Genomic DNA, 20,840 nt, shown 5'->3' with positions numbered 1-20,840 from the left:
AGAAGCATTTTCATTGTCCTCATAGTTTTGCACTTCCACAGCACCTTCCATCACAGGAACTCAAAACACTTTACAAATATTAGTGAATTAAGCCTCATCTCACCCCTTAGGTAAGTACTGTCTGTTTCCTTTTTTGCAGTTGTGAAAACTGAGGGTATGTCTACACTACGGAATTAGGTTGAATTTATAGAAGTCGGTTTTATATATTCGAGTGTGTGTGTCCCCACAGAAAATGTTCTAAGTGCATTAAGTGCATTAACTCGGCGCAGTGCTTCCACAGTACCAAGGCTAGAGTCGACTTCCAGAGCGTTGCACTGTGGGTAGCTATTCCACAGTTCCCACAGTCTCCACTGCCCATTGGAATTCTGGGTTGAGATCCCAGTGCCTGATGGGGCTAAAACATTGTCGCGGGTGGTTCTGGGTACATATCGTCAGGCCCCCGTTCCCTCCCTCCCTCCGTGAAAGCAAGGGCAGACAATCGTTTCGCACCTTTTTTCCTGAGTTACCTGTGCGGACGCCATACCACGGCAAGCATGGAGCCCACTCAGGTAACCGTCACCATATGTCTCCTGGGTGCTGACAGACATGGTACTGCATTGCTACACAGTAGCAGCAACCCATTGCCTTCTGGCAGCAGACGGTGCAATATGACTGGTAGCCGTCATTGTCATGTCCGAGGCGCTCCTGGCCACATTGGCCAGGAGCGCCTGGGCAGACATGAGTGCAGGGACTAAATTTGGAGTGACTTGACCAGGTCATTCTCTTTAGTCCTGCAGTCAGTCCTATTGAACCGTCTTATGGTGAGCAGGCAGGCGATACGGATTGCTAGCAGTCGTACTGTACCATCTTCTGCCAGGCAGGCAAGAGATGAGGATGGATAGCAGTCGTATTGCACCATCTTCTGCCGAGCAGCCATGAGATGTGGATGGCATGCAGTCCTTCTGCACCATCTGCTGCTGCCCAAAGATGTAAAAGATAGATGGAGTGGATCAAAACAAGAAATAGACCAGATTTGTTTTGTACTCATTTGTTTCCCCCCGTCCCCTGTCTAGGTGACTCATTCCTCTAGGTCACACTGCAGTCACTCACAGAGAAGGTGCAGCGAGGTAAATCTAGCCATGTATCAATCAGAGGACGGACTAACCTCCTTGTTCCAATAAGAACAATAACTTAGGTGCACCATTTCTTATTGGAACCCTCCGTAAAGTCCTGCCTGAATACTCCTTGATGTAAAGCCACCCCCTTTGTTGATTTTAGCTCCCTGAAGCCAACCCCGTAAGCCGTGTCCTCAGTCGCCCCTCCCTGCGTCAGAGCAACGGCAAACAATCATGCATCTGAGTTGAGAGTGCTGTCCATAGCAGTCACAATGGAGCACTCTGATGGGGCTAAAACATTGTCACGGGTGGTTCTGGGTACATATCGTCAGGCCCCCCGTTCCCTCCCTCCCTCCGTGAAAGCAAGGGCAGACAATCATTTCGCACCTTTTTTCCTGAATTAGCTGTGCAGATGCCATACCATGGCAAGCATGGAGCCCGCTCAGGTAACCATCACCCTATGTCTCCTGGGTGCTCGCAGACATGGTACTGCATTGCTACACAGCAGCAGCAACCCCTTGCCTTGTGGCAGCAGACGGTACAGTACGACTGGTAGCCGTCATCGTCATGTCCGAGGTGCTCCTGGCCACGTCGGACAGGAGCCCCTGTGCAGACATGGGCGCAGGGACTAAATTTGGAGTGACTTGACCAGGTTATTCTCTTTAGTCCTGCAGTCAGTCCTATTGAACCATCTTATGGTGAGCAGGCAGGCGATACGGATTGCTAGCAGTCCTATTGCATCATCTTCTGCTGGGCAGCCATGAGATGTGGATGGCATGCAGTCCTTCTGCACCGTCTGCTGCCGCCCAAACACGTAAAAGATAGATGGAGTGAATCAAAACGAGAAATAGACCAGATTTGTTTTGTACTCATTTGCTTCCACCCCCCTCCCCCGTCTAGGGGACTCATTCCTCTAGGTCACACTGCAGTCACTCACAGAGAAGGTGCAGCGAGGTAAATCTAGCCATGTATCAATCAGAGGACGGACTAACCTCCTTGTTCCAATAAGAACAATAACTTAGGTGCACCATTTCTTATTGGAACCCTCCGTGAAGTCCTGCCTGAAATACTCCTTGATGTAAAGCCACCCCCTTTGTTGATTTTAGCTCCCGAAGCCAACCCTGTAAGCCATGTCGTCATGCCCTCCGTCAGAGCAACGGCAGACAATCGTTCCGCGCCTTTTTTCTGTGCAGATGTCATACCAAGGCAAGCATGGAGGCCGCTCAGCTCACTTTGGCAATTAGGAGCACATTAAACACCACATGCATTATCCAGCAGTATATGCAGCACCAGAACCTGGCAAAGCGATACCGGGCGAGGAGGCGACGTCAGCGCGGTCACGTGAGTGATCAGGACATGGACACAGATTTCTCTGAAAGCATGGGCCCTGCCAATGCATGCATCATGGTGCTAATGGAGCAGGTTCATGCTGTGGAACGCCGATTCTGGGCTCAGGAAACAAGCACAGACTGGTGGGACTGCATAGTGTTGCAGGTCTGGGACGATTCCCAGTGGCTGCGAAACTTTCGCATGCGTAAGGGCACTTTCATAGAACTTTGTGACTTGCTTTCCCCTGCCCTGAAGCGCATGAATACCAAAATGAGAGCAGCCCTCACAGCTGAGAAGCGAGTGACGATAGCCCTGTGGAAGCTTGCAACGCCAGACAGCTACCGGTCAGTCGGGAATCAATTTGGAGTGGGCAAATCTACTGTGGGGGCTGCTGTGATGCAAGTAGCCCACGCAATCAAAGATCTGCTGATATCAAGGGTAGTGACCCTGGGAAATGTGCAGGTCATAGTGGATGGCTTTGCTGCAATGGGATTCCCTAACTGTGGTGGGGCCATAGACGGAACCCATATCCCTATCTTGGCACCGGAGCACCAAGCCAGCGAGTACATGAACCGCAAGGGGTACTTTTCAATAGTGCTGCAAGCTCTGGTGGATCACAAGGGACGTTTCACCAACATCAACGTGGGATGGCCGGGAAAGATACATGACGCTCGCATCTTCAGGAACTCTGGTCTGTTTCAAAAGCTGCAGGAAGGGACTTTATTCCCAGACCAGAAAATAACTGTTGGGGACGTTGAAATGCCTATATGTATCCTTGGGGACCCAGCCTACCCCTTAATGCCATGGCTCATGAAGCCATACACAGGCAGCCTGGACAGTAGTCAGGAGCTGTTCGACGACAGGCTGAGCAAGTGCAGAATGGTGGTAGAATGTGCATTTGGACGTTTAAAGGCGCGCTGGCGCAGTTTACTGACTCGCTTAGACCTCAGCGAAACCAATGTTCCCACTGTTATTACTGCTTGCTGTATGCTCCACAATATCTGTGAGAGTAAGGGGGAGACGTTTATGGCGGGGTGGGAGGTTGAGGCAAATCGCCTGGCTGCTGGTTACGCGCAGCCAGACACCAGGGCAGTTAGAAGAGCACAGGAGGGCGCAGTACGCATCAGAGAAGCTTTGAAAACCACTTTCATGACTGGCCAGGCTACGGTGTGAAAGTTCTCTTTGTTTCTCCTTGATAAAACCCCCCACCCCTTGGTTCACTCTACTTCCCTGCAAGCTAACCACATTCTTGGGCGTCTGGGTGTGGAGGCTCTGGAACTTGGGGAGGAGGGCGGTTGGTTACACAGGGGCTGTAGTGGCAGTCTGTGCTCCAGCTGCCTTTGCTGCAGCTCAGCCATACACTGGAGCATACTGGTTTGGTCCTCCAGCAGCCTCAGCATTGAATCCTGCCTCCTCTCATCACGCTGCCGCCACATTTGAGCTTCAGCCCTGTCTTCAGCCCGCCACTTACTCTCTTCAGCCCGCCACCTCTCCTCCCGGTCATTTTGTGCTTTCCTGCACTCTGACATTATTTGCCTCCACGCATTCGTCTGTGCTCTGTCAGTGTGGGAGGACAGCATGAGCTCAGAGAACATTTCATCACGAGTGCGTTTTTTTTTCTTTCTAATCTTCACTAACCTCTGGGAAGGAGAAGATCCTGTGATCATTGAAACACATGAGCTGGTGGAGAAAAAAAAAGGGACAGCGGTATTTAAAAAGACACGTTTTATAAAACAGTGGCTACCGTCTTTCAGGGTAAACCTTGCTGTTAACATTACATACATAGCACATGTGCTTTCGTTACAAGGTCACATTTTGCCTCCCCCCACCGCGTGGCTTCCCCCTCAACCCTCCCCCCTCCCCGTGGCTAACAGCAGGGAACATTTCTGTTCAGCCGCAGGCAAACAGCTCAGCAGGAACAGGCTCCTCTGAATGTCCCCTGAAGAAAAGCACCCTATTTCAACCAGGAGACCATGAATGATATCTCACTCTCCTGAGGATAACACAGAGAGATAAAGAACGGATGTTGTTTGAACGCCAGCAAACATACACTGCAATGCTTTGTTGTACAATGATTCCCGAGTACGTGTTACTGGCCTGGAGTGGTAAAGTGTCCTACCATGAAGGACGCAATAAGGCTGCCCTCCCCAGAAACCTTTTGCAAAGGCTTTGGGAGTACATCCAGGAGAGCCGCGAATGCCAGGGCAAATTCATCCTTTCACATGCTTGCTTTTAAACCATGTATAGTATTTTAAAAGGTACACTCACCGGAGGTCCCTTCTCCGCCTGCCGGGTCCAGGAGGCAGCTTTGGGTGGGTTGAGGGGGTACTGGGTCCAGGGTGAGAAACAGTTCCTGGCTGTTGGGAAAACCGGTTTCTCCGCTTGCTTGCTGTGAGCTATCTACAACCTCATCATCATCATCATCATCTTCGTCCCCAAAACCTGCTTCCGTGTTGCCTCCATCTCCATTGAAGCAGTCAAACAACACGGCTGGGGTAGTGGTGGCTGAACCCCCTAAAATGGCATGCAGCTCATCATAGAAGCAGCATGTTTGGGGCTCTGACCCGGAGCGGCCATTCGCCCCTCTGGTTTTCTGGTAGGCTTGCCTCAGCTCCTTAAGTTTCACGCGGCACTGCTTCGGATCCTTGTTATGGCCTCTGTCCTTCATGCCCTGGGAGATTTTGACAAAGGTTTTGGCATTTCGAAAACTGAAAACGGAGTTCTGATAGCATGGATTCCTCTCCGCATACAGCGATCAGATCCCGTACCTCCCGTTCGTCCATGCTGGAGCTCTTTTGCGATTCTGGGACTCCATCATGGTCACCTCTGCTGATGAGCTCTGCATGGTCACCTGCAGCTTGCCACGCTGGCCAAACAGGAAATGAGATTCAAAAGTTCGCAGTTCTTTTCCTGTGTACCTGGCCAATGCATCTGAGTTGAGAGTGCTGTCCAGAGCGGTCACAATGGAGCACTCTGGGATAGCTCCCGGAGGTCAATACCGTCAAATTGTGTCCACAGTACCCCAAATTCGACCCGGCAAGGCCGATTTAAGCGCTAATCCACTTGTCGGGGTGGAGTACGGAAATCGATTTTAAGAGCCCTTTAAGTCGAAATAAAGGGCTTCATCGTGTGGACGGGTGCAGGTTTACATCGATTTAACGCTGCTAAATTCGACCTAAAGTCCTAGTGTAGACCAGGGCTGAGACACAGAGAGATAGATTTGCCTAAGGTCACATCAAAGGCTGTGGCAGAGCTGGGATAGAGGCTGCTAGGTTTGAAATTCTGGCTTCCTGGAAGTAAATTGCAAAACTCGGCCCCAGATCTTCTGACTGACAGTCCTGTTCTTTAACTATAAGACCATGTTCCATAAAGTGGCATGCTGGGGCGGGGGGCGTTGAAGCATGTCTATGAAAACAAAACTATTTAGCCAATGGTTCCTCTGTGTACCTTTTCTAATCTTAGAGATGTTTGAATTAGAGCTCTTCCCACCCTCAAGTCAAATTAATTTTCTGCTTGGTTCTTCAGTGAAATTATAAATACTATGTTTTATATTGTGGTGTGGATATAACTGGTGCCCCAAATTTAGCATTATTACTTCACTGTATCTGACGAAAATGTTGTATAAGGGAGAATATCCTTCTTCTAATCCAGATTTCACTGATGGCTTGCAAAGGTGGCAAGGAAAATTATGAAAATACTTGAAAGGTTAAAAGGTTTATGTTTACATGTGACAGATGGGAAATAACAGTAATAACATTTGGTCTGGTCCTGCAGTCCTTGTAGTAAATAGATGTTTTCCCTAAATAAGGACTACAGGATTGGACCCACATCATAACTCGGTTTTTAAATAGACAAGATTTTATTTCTAATGTTTCAGTCACATGCAGAAGCATTACATTATTTTTTTTCTTCTGTTTATGAAGCCTCTGCCTCCTTGCCATGACTCTACGGAATCTATGGAGGTGTTCAAACAGCACTGCCAAATAGCAGAAGAATATCATGAGGTCAAAAAGGAAATTGCACTGCTGGAAGAAAGAAAGTAAGTAACTTTTCTCCAAAGAAACCTCAGTATTTACTTATACATTCAAAGGAAAAGAAGTGTAATTTGCATAAAGAAAAACTTTCATAATTATTTTAAAATTACTACAGAACCATTCACATGGAATATGATTTCCAAGCTAGTGAAGGAAAAGTGGAAAATGCTGCCAGAAGTAGGTATTAAAGAAAAATGGTATTTTTGTTTGAGTAAACAATCTAAAAGCATAAAAGTTCGAGTGAGGAAGCTAACATTCAAGATCTTGATCCATAGAAACCCTTCATAATCTAGGCCAGAAGGTCTTTGTGACCCTATTCCCTTGCCTGGGAAAACTGCAATTGGACAGAGCAAGCCGTGTCTCTGCCCTAAGGTTTGGCCATGACCAGGATGAGAGCAGAACTTTAACTGTTCAGGGCTCTCAATTATGCAACTGTCCATTGAAGGACATCAACCAGAATCCCTTTATTGGCTGCTTTCAGGACACTGTATGGCCTTATTCACACAGGCTTGCACCAGTTTAAACTGGTGCAATCCCCTGCATAGACACCCTTATTTCAGTGTTAGGACTGATTTAGTTCTGTGTAGCTTAAATTTGTTTTTAATGAACTTTAGTTAAACCTCTGCAAAGACGGTGGGGACCCTCTGATTTGTAATTTAAAATCATACCTTAAATTAAACTATTGCAACCTTGCATGTAGACAAGCCTTCTGGAAGACCCATTTATTATGGCAGATCTACCTTTGATCATTTTTTTGGTCCCTCTCTGTCCAGTTGTTTTGTGTTGCGTTTCCTGACTCCTCTTCTTTTTCTGTTTTCTTTAGCCTGGTGGGGTGGTTTGCCTGAGTTACATTACATTTATTCTCTTGCCTGGCCTTTCTGATCCAGTTGATGGTTTGTTCTCATTGGCTCCATCTTTTTTATAGTAATGGTTTGCATTGACTTTATGGCATGGTGCTCAGTTGTTGATCACCACAATTATATAAACAGATTAAACAAAACATTTTTATGCTAATTGGATTCTTCCAAGGTGTAGTTAATGTTGACAACCAGAATGATTCATCATTTTCAGTGAAGAGTGAAAGAGTGAGAATAATTCAGTTGAAAAGAATACTCTAATAGATCCTAAATCTACTATACTTTCCATTTCTGTTCTATGGTATTTGGGTTTTATTTTAACAAAAGGCCAGCCATCCCACAGAAAAAGCCCTTTTTGTTGTAGCTGTGTTTCACTAAGCCTTAGATTGGGGTGGAGTGACAGATAAAAAGCTAATTCAAGAGATACATCCTTCAACAAACCATTAATTGTGATGCTATGGGACTTTGGATTTTTCTCAGTGAAACAAAAGCATAATTTTCTGCCTCAGATATCCCAGCTCAGGATATTCCTTTTGAGGTTATGTAAGAAGGTGATGTCTGAGCAGAGATCCAACTGTAAAAAATGTTAAGATTTTAAGCCCCAGACCTGCAAGTGGGTCCAGATGGGTGAACACCTGTCCTTCAGGCAGAATCCCACTGAAGTCAGTTAGAGCCTGTAAGAATGCAGGTATCTGCCAGCAAAGGGGCAATCACAGGTCTGGCGCCTCAGTTATTACCTGAACAAGCTTCCTACTAGCAGGGATTTTTCTATTAATTCCAATGATTTTTGCAGCGATTTCTTATTTTTTCCTCCTGCATTAAGCCATACAGATATTTTATTGTGTGACAGATATGACTGCTAGCTGAGGCCAGCTGAGAGAGCTATGATATTAAGGATACATTCCAGAATGTGGTTTTTAATGTACTGTTAGAGCCCATAGTTTGATCTTTAAGAATTGTTTTCAGAACAAATTATAATTTCTGTTTTGAGACAAATTGGTTTTTGTGCCTGGCTGAGGTAGGGACTGTTTGGCATTAGTAGTTGGTCAGGATGTACCACCAATGTCAGTATACTGAAAGTATATGTTGAGTAGGAAAAGACATATTCTTTGTACTAAAGGTAGAGAATGGACCAAATGGCATGGAAAATCCAACAAATCTTGCCATGATTTAAAAGATTATTGAATTTGGGATCCTAAAACTGTAACAGACAGATTTTTAAAACTGACCACCTAAGTTGCACAAGCATAACCTGCCAAATACAAATATGCGTGTGTAAAATAAATGTCTGCATGTCCAAATGTATGGTTGTGTGTGCAAATTTGGATATATGCATTTACTGGGATTTGGGCCACCAGTTGTGAAGGTTTGGTCTAGAAGTTGAATGGAACCGATTTATTGTGAGTAGATCTAAAACAAGGAAAAGAATTCAAAATGAAAATTAATAACATAATATGTAACTGCTAACAATGTATTTTTGTAACTTTAGCTGGGAAGAAATTGAGACTATTTATCTGTTCCACCTCAGATATTAGTCAGTCCAAAATTTTCAAACTTGTCTAAACTTGGTTGTTCACACTTGTCTAAACTTGGTTGTCTAAAGTCAGTTACATAAATCCATATTTAGCACCCAAATTATTTCAGTGGGAGCCATTGATGCTTGGCACCTCTGAAAATCCAAGTCAAATATTTTTATATCAAATTATGGATTTAAGTGCCTAACTTTAGGTACCCAGGTTTAAAAAGGCAGCCTTATTTTTTTAACTTTTTTTTTTTTTTTACAGAAAGCTGAGATTAATGTTTTATTACAAGTGATACATACCTGAATGAGCTACACACATTTTCAAGCAAAACACACTTGAGACTTTTAGATTTTTCCTTAATAAAAATCTTTTAAAAATAGTTTACTGCATATGATAGAATGAAATTTGTCTTTTGGGTGCAGAGTTATGTATATACAGATACTATGACAATAGGCACATAAAATATGTTTAGTTCTGGAGAATGCCAAATGCATACACAAAAGTATATCCAAGCAAGAGTGTCTATGTAATTTCTTTCTGGACTATTGTTATAAGCCTTCTAATGATATACATGATACCTAGATACCATGGTGGCGGGTGCCTGGACAGATAAGGATGTCAGTCCAGCACCTTTTACCAGCTCTCAATTCATTTAATCTAAAAAAGAAGAGGGAGAAAAAGATTTTTGACCTGTTGACTAATTTTTTGGATAGTACAATACTGTTCTAGACAGAAACAGTTTGAAAGTTACAGGGAACAAGATATAAGTGGGGGTATTTGCTGAAATTTAATAGACTAGAGTGGATCACACCGGCTGGGATGAAATGGGATATTAAATATTCCATAAATTAGAAGAAACGGATGTTTTGTCTCTTCTAAAAAGAAGTGGGCTGGAGTGAAAAATCTGTCCGAATGACAGAAGTTCAAAAATGGAGTCTTTTCTGAAACTTCACCAATGTAGGGACTACTGCAGATGTCCCAAGTTTACTACAAAATATTATCAAATTTTAACCTACATTTATGGAAATGTAGATTCGTAATAGTGTAATATGCCAGGCAGATACAATCCTTGCTTGTAAATATTGAATACAATGAACTGATAAATACATAAATGATTTCTCCCTTTTATTTTGAACAAATAGTAACTTGTGCAATATTCTTCTTCCACTCAGTTCACATTTTCACTGAAAGTAAAGAGATCTTATGTTAGATGGCTACCCTGCCAACATTCTTAACTTCCTCTCCACAGATTAGCTTACCTGTGGAATGCAGAGGTCAAACACTACCTGGCAACACATACTGCCAGGAAGCCTGATGATACAAAACTCTGTGTTCAAAATATTGAACAAGATGATATCTGCTCTAAACAGAATACTCCGCATTGTTACTTCTAAGAAAATATCCGCAGACCAGTAAAGATCATATGGTAAATTAGCGCCATTGCACAGATCAGAATTTATCAAGGAGGGAATTTAATCACAATCATAAGCATAAATAGATGTCAGTGCCACAAGCACATTTGAATAACTACAGCTGAAAAGGGTTATTTTATAAAATACTTTCTTCATAACTTTGTTTACATACCAAAGTGACTGATGCCTTACAAATATGGAAGATAAATAATGTGTAATTTGTCTCTCTTGTCTTCTCCTCTTTCCAAGTACCTAGAGCAAATGCAGGGCAGTTAACAATCTTGGTTTTCACTTTTGTCCTGCATGCTAGCCTACCAGCCAGTGCTAAGAAGTTAGCACCAACTGGTCTGTCTCTTTTGGCCTCCTCTGTTGCTTTAGGGGCCCTCTCCTGGCGGCCTTCTCTTCCTGCCATCAGAGCCTCTTCCTTTGCAATGTGCTGTTCACTACAGAATGCAGAGGGAGGCAGGAACACAAAGCTATAAAGGGAGGTGGTGAATTGGATTAAAACTAACTGCTGTACTCCACAGCAGGAGCCTTTTTGCCCCATTTTCTTTGTGGGTGGGGCAGATAGTAAGAGCACAAACCATGGTACGTGTGGGAGCAATGAACGCAGTTACCTCATGAGGAAGAGGGAATGAGAGAGATGGATAGGATGAGGGGAATCAAAAAATGAGAATTATGGGGTAGAGCAAAGGACAAGACTGGGACGAGACATTCTGTAAATGGGCACAACTCGGACTTCATTTGAATTCTGCCCATTTACACCAGCAGAGAATTTGTTCTGATATGTAGGACAAGGGACAAATTCAACCTGAAATGGAAGAAGAGATAGAAAAGGAAGAAAGGGGTGTGGAGGCAAGAATATACCACACTTAGATCAGTGAATGTAATTTAATTTATGTTCCTGTAACTTATTATATTTCCACGACAGATGTGTTAGATCTCTAATTTTGGGTGAAAGGGATAGGATGGCTGGTTATTTTGGGCACTTATTATATTACTATTACTAGCTAATGACCGTGGATTATGCAGTTAAATATTAGAGTTGTCTTGGTTGCTAGCTACATTTTGTATTATTAGCTCTGGCCAGTTTTATCTTTTTCCTCCCCCAAACAATTCTAACATATGTCTGGAGTAAATGTGGTCTAGGATTGTTCCTTTTCTCTGCCATGGATACCTTTTCACTTCCTTTCCTCTATGTGTATTGTAGTAGACCCCTAGTTGAGGGTATGTTTATGCCCTGACTTACACGTTAGTTCACTCTCTCTTTTTCTACCACCCCACTGCACCCCCGTCCCCACCAAAGAAAAAGAAAAAGGGCAACAAAAATGATTAGGGGTCTGGAACATATGAGTTATGAGGAGAGGCTGAGGGAGCTGGGATTGTTTAGCCTGCAGAAGAGAAGAATGAGGGGGGATTTGATAGCTGTTTTCAACTACCTGAAAGGGGGTTCCAAAGAGGATGGCTCTAGACTGTTCTCAATGGTATCAGATGACAGAACGAGGAGTAATGGTCTCAAGTTACAGTGGGGGAGGTTTAGATTGGATATTAGGAAAAACTTTTTCACTATGAGGGTGGTGAAACACTGGAATGCGTTACCTAGGGAGGTGGTAGAATCTCCTTCCTTAGAGGTTTTTAAGGTCAGGCTTGACAAAGCCCTGGCTGGGATGATTTAACTGGGAATTGGTCCTGCTTTGAGCAGGGGGTTGGACTAGATGACCTTCTGGGGTCCCTTCCAACCCTTATATTCTATGATTCTATGATTCTATGAAAAAAGGCTCCCTGGTTACACAAACCTTTCATGTGGTACAAGCATTCAGATGAACCAGAGATGGGGGATTTCCATGCTTCTATTAGTGTTCATCCTCATCGCTGCTAAACCACCCTTGACATAGATGGCTTATTACCGGCACATTAAGAGACTTCAGAGAAGCAATACTTAACAACTATTTCAAAAACAGTTTGCCTGGGGAACATAGGAATTCCCATATTGGATCAATTTAGTAGTCCATGTAATCCAGTTTTCTGGCCAGGACCGGCTGCTTCAGAGGAAGAAACTCTGCAAGCAGGTATTTATGGGATAATCTGTCCTTAGGGAAAGTTTCCTTCTAATTTCCCATAGTTAGAGGAGGGTGTATGCGCCAAAGTATCCAGGTTTATATCCCTCCCACAGATCTTGATTATTTTTTTTAAAAAATTGCTATTATAAATTCTGGATATTCTTAGTACCCATGTGAGGATTTGCCTACACTGCAATAAAACACCTGCACCTGGCCCATGTCAGCTGACTCAGGCTCGGGCTGCAGGGCTCTGAAATTGCAGTGTAGTCATTCGGGCTGGATTCCAAGTTCTGGGACCCACCCCCTGATGTGGGGTCCTGGAGTTCGGGCTCCAGCCCCAACCTTAGTATCTACACTGCAATTTTATAGTCCCGCAGCCCAAGCCTGAGGCAGCTGACACAGGTCAGCTGCAGGTGGTATATTGTAGTGTGGACATACTCTAAATGTCTGCTCCTCTTAGTCTCAGTGATGACAGTGTGTTGCACAGGCTAACTTTGTGTTGTGTGTTACTGTGTTTTTTTTTTTAAATCTATTTTCTTTGATTAGTTTTGCATGTCACCTTTCAATTTCGTTTAACGTTTTCTTATCCTTGTAATACAAGAGGGGGAGAATAGAAGCCCTTGAATTATCTTCTCTATGCTGTTCTTTAATTTGTATGCTTTTATCATGGCCCCACTTATTCATCCCCTTTAAGATAGAGTCCCAAACTTTTCACTCTTTCCTCATAAGAGAGTTTTCCTGCCCCTAATCATCTCTGAACACCTTCGTACTTCAGTCTCCTTTTTAAAATGTGGTGACCAGTACTGCAGTGTTTCAGATGAGGCCACACTATTGATTTATAGAATGGCAATATAATTTTCATATTAATTTCCATCCTGTTCCTTATGCATCCTAACATCTTGTTTGCTTTTTTGACAGCTGTTGCACATTGAGCAGAGGACTTCATTGATACCTGTGAAAGTTCCTAAAAATGCTGTGTAACACAAACCCACCAACCTCTTATTCTGCAGATTGCTCAGTTTACCCACTGTAGGCCTTATTCTCCCCTGACTTGTACCTTGTGTAGTTATTTGCACTTGTGCAAAAAGGTTGTAAAACACTACCATATCAGAGTGGTACACTGGCTTCATTTAATCCCAAAAGACATTTCAACTTGTCCTGCCATGCTGATCAGTGCTCAGATGTGCTAGGACTACACAGCTGAAGCATGCTGTAAGTGGCACGACCACAAGCTCTGTCTTTATATCTTAAAAACCAGATGGTTACTGGTCCTTGTTCGAATATTCTCCCCAAGCAGGAGCCAGCTCATTGCAATCCCTGCACTCTCCTAGTTCCACCTGAGATGAGAACATGGGCAGTGTCCCCACCTTCCCCCCCAAACTGCAAGCCTCAGGCTGGTGCAGAATTTGCCCCTCACGTGTGACCCTGTTGGCCTGACTGGAGCTGCCCCCTCCCTCCCCAAAATATAGAAATCAAACTACGCCTATGGGTCAGAGCAGCCCCAAAATGTTGAATGAGGAGGGGTAGGGCTGTGGCCCTGCCAGCAGCCAGCAGACATGCATGCTACATCTTCTTAAGGGGTGGCACATGCCCCTGTAAATCACATATCCAGAGGCATCATCCTTCCTCATTCTCACACAGGAGTGGGGGGCGAGGAGCGGCTATGCACCGCTCCCATGAAGGGGCAATGCCTACAAGGTACATTCCACTCTAGTATATGTTGGTTTTTTTATTTGTTCTAAATGAGCTAGCAGAATTTCCTTGTTTTTATTATTTATTCAGAATGAGTGAAATAAAAAGGCACCTCTGCTCGCCACAAAAAGAGCCTGTACTGTGCAACAGCAGGGGTGGTGAAAATCATTTCATTGAGGCTCTGCCAGTTTCTTTAATTTGTCTTTTTGCTACTGTAAGACTTGCATTTCATTACATTTTTACCATGTAAACCATGCTTTTCACAGAAAAAACAAAGTGAATATCGAAAAAGGACGTTACAGATTCCCTCATAGCCTCAAGTGTCTTAGCAACATGTTAGAAAATGCTTTATCAATTATGTTAATTTTTAACCACAGTGTAGCTGCTAAAAGAAAACACAGATTACAGAATGCTAGCACTGTTTATTAAGCATCCATAACTAAGGCTAGATGGTGCAAGAGCTTATTGTGGTATCCTACAAACTCTGAAAGCTTAGTTCAAATCCAGGGTTAGGTCATAAGCAAAAATTAGTAAGTGGTCTCAGCCTTTTGTGGGCATTGTAAACCACACCATTCATAACATTTAGCAGTTCCCTGGTATTCTAATCTTAGGCCTTTGTAACAGGCTGATAGTGTTTGCCTGAAACATTACCCCACTCTGTTAACAGGTGTTGATACTGACAATAAAAGAATAAGTAAGTTCTGCTGACTCAGAGGCAGGCGATACTTAATACTACCTGAATATAAGAGAGGTGCAATTGGCTTTCTAGGAAAGAGGATCTAAGGTGTGGGCTGAGCAGTGAGGGAAGGAGCATTAGACACAAACTGTTTGTGGAGAATTTTTGAGGTGATCTTGATAATCTGGGTTTTTTGATTACTTATTATTTAATAAAGCCAAACCCAGGAAGGGGTTATACTCTATGGGCTCTGTCTGTATAGCAAGTTGGGAAAAGTACTTGCTCAAAGTCTCTTTTGATCCAGGTTTTGCAAGTCAGGATTGATATTCATTTACAGATTTGTACAAGTTTGTATAGTGTCCGCCTACACTGCCCCTGGCTTGAGTCCAGCTAAGTATTGTTGGTGTCTGACTTTCATGAGTACTAATATTTTTCTCCTAAAATTTGTCATGGATTTAAAAGCCTTTACCTTTAAAAGCTGTGCTGAAAAGCAGTGATTTAAGATTCTGGTTACTGATTGCTTACTTTATTCTATCTCTGTTTCATGTAACTGCATAAGTATAAGAAAAGTAATGAAGAATAAATCTGAAGTAATTTACCTGCAACATTCATAAGTTAGGAAGTGGTAGCCTGAAAAAGCTCAAGCCTTCAGTCCAGCATTGCACCCAATGGAATAAGTGGGAAGACATTCTGAGGAAGACCTCAGCTGGCCCCAATGATGAAAATCCTGGAAAGGAAGTTTCATGTAACTAAATTATTAATACAGTTAAATTAATACAAACTGATTCCTCTTCAATGGATTGCATAACCCATACAATTTTTTAGCTACTACTCATTTGCACTTGATCTTGCAGTCCTTAGGCAGGCAAAATTCCTGTTGATAGCAGCCTAGTAAGAAATGTTCTCTTCAACTTAATAGGATAAGAAAAGAGGAAAGAATCAATCAGTAGCATTCTGCTTTTTAACAAAGAATATGATCTGGTTAGCAAGGAGAAGTTATTCCATATTAGGCTATAAGATTTTCCTGTATGAATAAATTGAGTTACCTTAAAAGGATGCTGAGGGAAGAACAAAGAGAAAGAAGACAAAAAGAAAAGGAGTACTTGTGGCACCTTAGAGACTAACCAATTTATTTGAGCATGAGCTTTCGTGAGCCACAGCTCACTTCATCAGATGTGTACCGTGGAAACTGCAGCAGACTTTATATACACACAGAGAATATGAAACAATACCTCCTCCCACCCCACTGTCCTGCTGGTAATAGCTTATCTAAAGTGATCAACAGGTGGGCCATTTCCAGCACAAATCCAGGTTTTCTCACCCTCAGTGGCCCCAGATAAGGGCATGGAGTACAGATTTGAAAGACAGTGGGCAAAGTTGTCAGCTTTGATGATCCTACAAGTTGCAGGCATTGTTTTGCCCAGACTGGGAGCTAATTGCTCACAGGGCTATAAATGCTTAAAAAGTTACTTAATCTGTGGGAAGCAGGATGATGAAAAGGACAAGGCAACTTTTAAAGTAAACTCTTCCTGAAGCCAGGGGTTGAACTGGTTGGTGAGTTAAGGGAACGGACTATGCCAGCCAGCCCCTAGTTGGACTTGGAACGTGTCTTAGACCATGTCTGCACTACAGAGTTAAGTCAATTTAAGTTACATCAACGATCATAAACTGCTGTAATTACATCACTTGTGCATGTTCACACAACGTTCTTTCTGTCAGCGGAGCATGTCCACAGTTGGTGCTCTAGCACTGAGAGAGAGAGCAGTGCACTGTGGATAGCTATCTCACTGTGCAAATTGCCAACTTCTCCCATTCCCAGGAAGTTCTGGGAATGGATCACAGTGCATCATAGGGGCAGGATTACCGCCCCATGATGCAGTTTTCTCTGTTCCATGATTCCAAGGACTTCTCACTGCATTTCACGCCATTTTTCAACTTCACCTGCCTGAAAGCATGGATCCTTGATTGATCACCTGGCTTGTGATGAGCTTTATGAACAAAAAGAGGCTGATCCTGCAGTATTTCATGAGCTGCAAATCTGAACAGGAATCTGTGGTGCCTGCCCTGTTGTGTACCATGGAAAGAAACAATTCAAAATTGACGTGTGTGGGTTTTTTTTAATCTATTTCCTTTGGTTAGTTTTGAATGTCACCTTTCAATTTCACCTCTCCATGCCACAGGACAAGCCTGTTGCCTGTTCCACATCATCCTCCAACTTGACCTCCTCGTCCACCACTTAGTCCTTGGGAATGACTCCACTGGCTGCAGCCTCTAGTCCCCCCAGAATATCCATGGGGTTCTTGGTGGTGGAGGTGGGGTTGCCACCAAGTATGGCGTGCAGCTCCTTGTTGAAGTGGCATGTTTTTGGTGCCGCACCAGGGTGACGGTTGGCCTCCCTTGATTTCTGGTACATCTGCCTCAGCTCCTTGATCTTAGCATGGCACTGCTGTGTACCCCTTCTCATCCATGCCACAAGCAATCTGCTCATAGGTGTCAAAGTTCCTATGTCTGGATTGGAGCTGCAACTGCACAGCCTCCTCTTCCCACAGACCCAACCAATCCAGCAACTCTTGTGTGCTCCAGATGGGAGCATGTTTGCTGCGGAAAGCCAGCATGATCAGCTGGGAAGATGTAATGTGAGCTGTCCATGCCGAGCAAACAGGAAGTGGAATTTCAAAAATTTCCAGGGCTTTAAAGGGGGAGGGGTGCATGCCTGTGTACCTGGCTGCAGGGCAGCACAGTGGAAACTGCTTATCAAAGTGGTCATGATGGGCATTGTGGGACACCACCTGGAGTCCCCTTAGGGCAACATAAGCAAGCACAGTGTCTACACTGACACTGTGTCACTCTAACTTTGTCTCAAAAAGCTGTGCCACTCATCAAGGTGGTTTTATTATGTCTGTGTAGCAGTAGAAGAATTAAATCGGCAGGGGGAGAATTGTTGTGTGTACACGCCCACTGTTTTGTCAATGAAACTTGCCTTTTGTCAACACAACTGTGTAGTGTAGACAAGGCCTTAGTAATGTCATACAGTAGAATCTTATAACTTTACATACAATGTTTCCATACATATTTTACCAGGACAATAATGATCAGCAAATTATGAGTTTTCAAATGATACTTCACAGGATATACTGTGTACAAAATTTATCATAGCCCTGTGAGCTATAAAAGGGATGAACATTGGGGTACAGCCCATCACACCTCCCCCTTACAAAGCTGAAGGAGGGTTAGCCACTGGCTAACCCAGAGGCAGTTGGTCAGGGCCCTCTTTCCTGGACAGGGCACCTGCTGCCATGTTGTCTTTTCCCTTTATGTGCTCAATTTCCATATCAAATTCCTGAAGTAAGAGGCTCCAGTGTAGAAGCGTGGAATTTGAGCCTTTAGGTTTGTTTAGCCTAATCAATGGCTAATGATCTGTTAAGACCCTGAATTTTCAATTGAACAGAGTAGTTGATTAATTGCCCACACTATAGCATAGCATTCCTCTTCTGTGACAGACTAATTCTATTCAGTTGGTGTACATTTTTTGCTTAAGAAAGCAATTGCATGGTTCATGTTATTCTCCCCTGTTTGCATCATCACAGAACCCAGACCAATGTCTGATGCATCTGTACACAGTTTAAACATTTTGTCAAAATCAGGGCTAGCCAGAAAGAGACTTTTCAGACCAAATGTTCTTTACCTTATCAAATCCTTCCTGGCATGCTTTCATGCAAACGACTTTGTTTAGCTTGGTCTTTTTACATAAATCTGTAATGGCAGAGACAATGTCACTGGACCCCCACACAAACCGTCTGTAGTAGTTTACCAGACCTACGAAAGATCGGACTTATTTTTTGGTTTGGGATACATGCCAATTTACAATAGCTTCAACTTTCAAAGCATAGGGATGTTTGACCTCCCCCTACCCAGTGTCCCAAATAAGGAACTCTGGCAACTTCAGTTTTACAGAGGCTTTTATAGTTAGGCCTGCCTCTTTGACTTTTGACAGCACAGTTCCAAGTGTTCTTCGTGATCAGCCCAAGTGTTGCTAAATACTGCAACGTCATCCACGCATGCTCTTGCAAAGTTCTGTAAACCATTTAACACTTGGTTTAACAGCCTCTGGAAGGTGGCTCCAGCATTAATTAAACCAACTGGTAACATTATAGAGTCTTATATCAGTGATGAAAGCAGATTTTTTTCTGTGCATCCTCATCCAAAGGGTTCTGCCAATAACTTTGAGTTAAATCAAAAGAATTGAGATATTTATCATTGCTTAAAATGTCCAGTATATCATCAATTCTAGGTATGGGATATACATCTGGTACTGCAACAGCATTAAAAGTTTTCTGTAAGCAACACAAAACCTTACAGTGTTGTCTTTCCTAGGGACCAAGACCACAGGTGATGCTCAAAAGCGTACCCTGGGTAATGGCACATACATACTTCAACTTTTATCTTCCTGTTTTCTTAATCCTCAGAAAGGAGCTGATTGCCAGGCTGGAACAGGCAGAAAAGGAGAGCATGGATGCTGCTCAGCTGGCTAAGGAGTATGCAGAACTGACAGAGGAGAATCGGACATTGAAACTGGCTCAGATGCAGTGTGCAGAGCAACTGGAAAAGCTTAGAATACAATACCAAAAGAGACAGGGCTCTTCATAACTCTCAACTAACCAATAAGAGGCAGTCAAATCCAGTATTTGTTCTGTGCTGGCCAAGAGGTTTTAAAAAAAGGTTCTGTTGTAACACTTCACTAGAAATACAGAATATATAAAAGTCTATATTTGATTTAATGCTTGCCAGCCGGTAGCTTAATATAATGGATATTTTATCCATTATATAATGGATATTTTATTTCAAGTAAGATAATTGAAGCTAATCTAGCCCCATTATATGTTCTAGTAGATCAGGTTTCTTTTCTAAAGATATTTCTTCCAATTTAAGAAGTTATGGACACACTACAAACTGATATAAATAGTCTCTATGTTGGGAGTTGGACCATACTAAGACATACAGCAGGGGCAGTGTTAATATATGGAACACTGGAACACACTCATGTGCTTCTATTTTAGTTTAGTTTTCTTTTTTGTTTTTATTTTTTTCATGCCTAAAATGTTTGGAAATTGTCCTAAATCTAATCTGGCTCTGGCTCAAGGTTATGCTCCAGGTATCTGGCATGTTGATAATGTCAATTTTTGGTTGTTTTATAAAGTCTAAAAGATTGTACTTTTTTTTAAAAAAGTACTTTCATTAAAATAGCACTAACCAATCATTTTCATCAAAGAATTATATTGCTAGCAATCATTTTCAAGTTATTAAATTGTGAAGAAATAGATAAAGTTTTCTTTCCACTGCCGTATACTTGGCTAGAAATTCTTTTCTTTTTAAAATTCATTTGTACTTTTCGGCATGCAAGAAATGGAAAAGTAATGTATGGACACTACAGTGGTGAATAAATAAGACTTTATGGTTGTTAATGGAGAATACTTCAGTAAAAGTACCATATATTTTGTTTTTATTTTGTAGACTGTTTTGGAACAGAAATGACTGTGGGTAGGTACTAAACAGTTCAGTGATATATGAATAACTGAGAGTTAAAATGTCTGTTTTTCCTTGTTCTACTTATCACTGTATTTTCCTAAATCAATTGAAAATCCTTTGTTATACTTCCATTTCTATTCATACAGTATTTTTTTCATTAAAAGTGGATATACAAAAAAGCTATATTGTGCCTTTCATTTCCTTAATCTTCCCCATATTTTAAACTCAGCTCAACTGGAAGTATGTTACATTTTTGTGAGGTTAGAATTAAATACACAAAAATTAAGGTTACACTTTTAAAATTAAAAATGTTAGGAATTGCAAAAGGTAAGATATTCACAGTAACTTTAACTTTGACCCCATTGTTCTTGTAGGACCCAACATTTATACTAAATTAACCTAGGCAACTCTCACTGAAGTTATTTAGCACCAAATTTTACCCCAGCTGGTGCAGCACAGAGGCCTAAAGGAGCCCAAGGTGCCTCCTTACATCTCTCTGCTGGAAAAACAACATCAGGTAGCAGCACAGACATGAAAGTAGGTTCCATAGGGCTGCTGCTTACTTCCTCATGGAATATAGGGACAGGACGGGGTGGGGAACAGGCAGAATCTCAGCTCCAATCTCCCCAGCACATGG

At 42.7% G+C, this 20,840-nt stretch overlaps 1 protein-coding gene across 3 annotated transcripts in view; it reads left to right on the top strand.

The window, feature by feature from the left end:
• The window catches only part of MAP3K7CL (MAP3K7 C-terminal like), an 84,477-nt gene extending 64,095 nt beyond the window's left edge, over positions 1 to 20,382 (top strand). For all 3 annotated transcript variants that reach the window (XM_075133258.1, XM_075133263.1, XM_075133264.1), the window contains 2 exons: positions 6,347 to 6,462; positions 19,144 to 20,382. In XM_075133258.1, coding sequence (XP_074989359.1) covers positions 6,347 to 6,462; positions 19,144 to 19,324 — 297 coding nt within the window. In that variant the 3' untranslated portion in view covers positions 19,325 to 20,382. The remainder of the gene's footprint in view (positions 1 to 6,346; positions 6,463 to 19,143) is intronic.
• The last annotated feature ends 458 nt before the right edge of the window (positions 20,383 to 20,840 follow it).

Source organism: Caretta caretta, chromosome 1 (assembly GCF_965140235.1).
Source record: "Caretta caretta isolate rCarCar2 chromosome 1, rCarCar1.hap1, whole genome shotgun sequence".
Taxonomy (NCBI): domain Eukaryota; kingdom Metazoa; phylum Chordata; order Testudines; family Cheloniidae; genus Caretta; species Caretta caretta.
This window is presented reverse-complemented; position numbering and strand designations above follow the sequence as displayed.